At 66.8% G+C, this 3,299-nt stretch overlaps 1 protein-coding gene across 1 annotated transcript; it reads right to left on the bottom strand.

Moving 5' to 3' along the window:
* Window positions 1-1,100: 1,100 nt before the first annotated feature.
* On the bottom strand, window positions 1,101-2,306 carry CHRNA10 (cholinergic receptor nicotinic alpha 10 subunit). The gene is made up of 2 exons (XM_062020321.1): window positions 2,289-2,306; window positions 1,101-1,616 (listed from the first exon to the last, which is right to left on the bottom strand). The coding sequence occupies exons 1-2, from the start codon at window positions 2,304-2,306 to the stop codon at window positions 1,101-1,103; spliced, it is 534 nt and encodes a 177-aa protein (XP_061876305.1).
* Between the last annotated feature and the right edge of the window lie 993 nt (window positions 2,307-3,299).

The raw sequence follows: 3,299 nt of genomic DNA, 5'->3' as shown, positions 1-3,299 counted from the left end.
CACCGTGCAGCTCTGGATGGGGCTGTGAGGACTGGGCACGGCCCCATAGCCTGGAGGAGGGTCCCTGGGGGTCTCACCCCTCTCTGCTGCCCACACCCCCCATCCCACACCAGGGGCAGCCCTCCCAGGGGCAGTGAGACCCCAGGACCACCCGCAGCCCCCAGGCAGGACAGGGAGGACACGCTGTCCAGGGTTTATTTGTGGGGTGTGATGGGAGGGTGTCTGTGTGGGGGGCTCAGAGCCCTCAGCCCTGCAGACAGGACATCCTCAGCTGGTGGGGTCTTGCTTTGGGGTCCTTACTTTTGGGGTTTTGCTTTTGGGGTGCTACTCTTGGGATCCTGCTTTTATGGTCCTCCTTTTGGTGTCCTACTTTGGGGTGCTGCTTTTGAGGTGCTGCTTTTGGGGTCATACTTTGGTGTCCTGCTTTTGGGGTCTTGGTTTGGGGTACAGCTTTTGGGGTCTTGCTTTTTGAGCCCTACTTTTGGGATCCTGGTTTGGTGTCCTGCTTATGGGGTCCTACTTTGGAGTCTTGCTTTTGGGATCCTGCTTTTGGGGTCCTACTTTGGGGATCCTTCTTTTAGAGCCCTGCTTTTGGTGTCCTGCTTTGGGATGCTACTTTTGGGGTCCTGCTTTAGTGCCCTGCTTATGAGGTCTTACTTTGGGGTCTTGCTTTTGGGGTCCTGCAGGGTCCTGCTTTTGGGGTCTTACTTTTGGGGTCCTGCTTTGGGATGCTGCTTTTGGGGTCCTGCAGGGTCCTGCTTTTGGGGTCCTACTTTTGGGGCCTTTGCTTTTGGTGTCCTGCTTATGGAATCCTACTTTGGGGTCTTGCTTTTGAAGTCCTGATTTTGGGGTCCTGCTTTGGGATGCTGCTTTGGGGGTCCTGCTTTGGGGTCTTGCTTTTGGGGTTCTGCAGGGTCCTGCTTTTGGGGTCCTTGCTTTTGGTGCCCTGCTTTGGGGTGCTGCTTTTGGGATCCTGCTTTGGGGTCCTCTTCTGCATTGCTGGCCCCTGCAGCTCTGTGTGGGGCTGGGGACTCCCCTCCCGAGTGAGGATGCTCCGGGCAGGGGCTGCATCGGTCGGGGGGGGGATGCAGGGGAGCCCCTCAGGCTGCTTTTCCCAGCACCAGCACGCTCATGAGGAAGACCATGAGGAAGAAGACCCACATGAAGAAGCGATCCATCACCTTGGCCACCTTCTTCCAGTCTCCGGCGCGGCGCTGGGCGATGCGGCGGCGCCGGAGGGAGCTGCTGATGTAGGCGACGTTCCTGAGCAGCCCGCGGTGGTGGCACAGGCAGCGCTGCCGGGGGCAGCCCCCTCCGTCCCCCTCAGCCTCCCCGTCCGCGGGGGTCCCGCCGGGGTCCCCCCTGCCCGCCCCACGCCGGGGGCCGCGGCAGCTGTCGCCCACGTCCTGGACACGGCAGAGCCGCGCCATGTGCTGCAGGATCAGGCGCCTGGCCCAGGGGGGCACCGGCCGCGCCCCCGCCCCGCAGTGGTGGATGTTCATGATGAAGATGGTGAGAGACGTGGAGGCCGTGATCATGGTCATGGTGGCGATGTAGTACTTGCCTGGGAGGGGAGCAACGCGAGGGGTGGGGGTCAGAGCAGCCCCCTCCCCTCCCTGCAGCCCCCACCTCTCCCTGCAGCCCCCCTGGCGCAGACCCTCCCTGTACCCCGCCTGGCACATCCCCTCCCCACAGCACCCCAACACATGACCCGGTGCCAGGGCAGGGTCCCTGCAGCCCCCCTGGCACAGGCTCTCCCTGCAGCCCCCTCCCCTCCCTGCAGCCCCCAGCTCACTCCCTGTGCCAGGGCAGGGTCCCTGCAGCCCCCAGCACATGCTCAGTGCCAGGGCAGGGTCCCTGCAGCCCCCAGCACACACCAGTGCCAGGACAGGGTCTCTGCAGCCCCCAGCTCACCCCAGTGCCAGGGCAGGGTCCGTGCAGCCCCAGCACACCCCAGTGCCAGGACAGGGTCTCTGCAGCCCCCAGCACACACCAGTGCCAGGACAGGGTCCCTGCAGCCCCCAGCTCACTCCCTGTGCCAGGGCAGAATCCCTGAAGCCCCCAGCACACCCCAGTGCCAGGGCAGGGTCCCTGCAGCCCCCAGTCCATCTCCAGTGCCAGGGCAGGGTCCCTGCAGCCCCCAGCTCACTCCCTGTGCCAGGGCAGGATCCCTGAAGCCCCCAGCACACCCCAGTGCCAGGGCAGGGTCCCTGCAGCCCCCAGCTCACCCCAGTGCCAGGGCAGGATCCCTGAAGCCCCCAGCACACCCCAGTGCCAGAGCAGGGTACCTGCAGCCCCCAGCACATGCTCAGTGCCAGGGCAGGGTCCCTGCAGCCCCCAGTCCATCTCCAGTGCCAGGGCAGGGTCCCTACAGTCCCCAGCTCACCCCAGTGCCAGGGCAGGGTCCCTGCATCCCCAGCACACCCCAGTGCCAGGGCAGGGTCCCTACAGTCCCCAGCTCACCCCAGTGCCAGGACAGGGTCCCTGCAGCCCCCAGCTCACCCCAGTGCCAGGGCAGGGTCCCTGCAGCCCCCAGCACACGCCAGTGCCAGGGCAGGGTCCCTGCAGCCCCCAGCACACTCCAGTGCCAGGGCAGGGTCCCTGCAGCCGCCAGCACACCCCAGTGCCAGGGCAGGGTCCCTGCAGACCCCAGCACACGCCAGTGCCAGGGCAGGGTCCCTGCAGCCCCCAGCACACTCCAGTGCCAGGGCAGGGTCCCTGCAGCCGCCAGCACACCCCAGTGCCAGGGCAGGGTCCCTGCAGCCCCCAGTCCATCTCCAGTGCCAGGGCAGGGTCCCTGCAGCCCCCAGCACACCCCAGTGCCAGGGCAGGGTCCCTGCAGCCCCCAGCACACTCCAGTGCCAGGGCAGGGTCCCTGCAGCCCCCAGGACATCCCCAGTGCCGGGGCAGGGTCCCTGCAGCCCCCAGTACACCCCAGTGCCGGGGCAGGGTCCCTGCAGCCCCCAGCACACACCAGTGCCAGGACAGGGTCCCTGCAGCCCCCAGCACACCCCAGTGCCAGGGCAGGGTCCCTGCAGCCCCAGCTCACCCCAGTGCCAGGGCAGGGTCTCTGCAGCCCCCAGCTCACCCCAGTGCCAGGGCATGGTCCCTGCAGCCCCCAGCTCACCCCAGTGCCAGGGCAGGGTCCCTGCAGCCCCCAGCTCACCCCTGTGCCAGGGCAGGGTCCCTGCAGCCCCCAGCACACCCCAGTGCCAGGGCAGGGTCCCTGCAGCCCCCAGCACACCCCAGTGCCAGGACAGGGTCCCTGCAGCCCCCAGCACACCCCAGTGCCAGGACAG

This window comes from Colius striatus, chromosome 1 (assembly GCF_028858725.1).
Source record: "Colius striatus isolate bColStr4 chromosome 1, bColStr4.1.hap1, whole genome shotgun sequence".
NCBI lineage: Eukaryota > Metazoa > Chordata > Aves > Coliiformes > Coliidae > Colius > Colius striatus.
The sequence above is the reverse complement of the archived record's forward strand: the minus strand, read 5'-3'. Positions and strand labels throughout refer to the sequence as shown.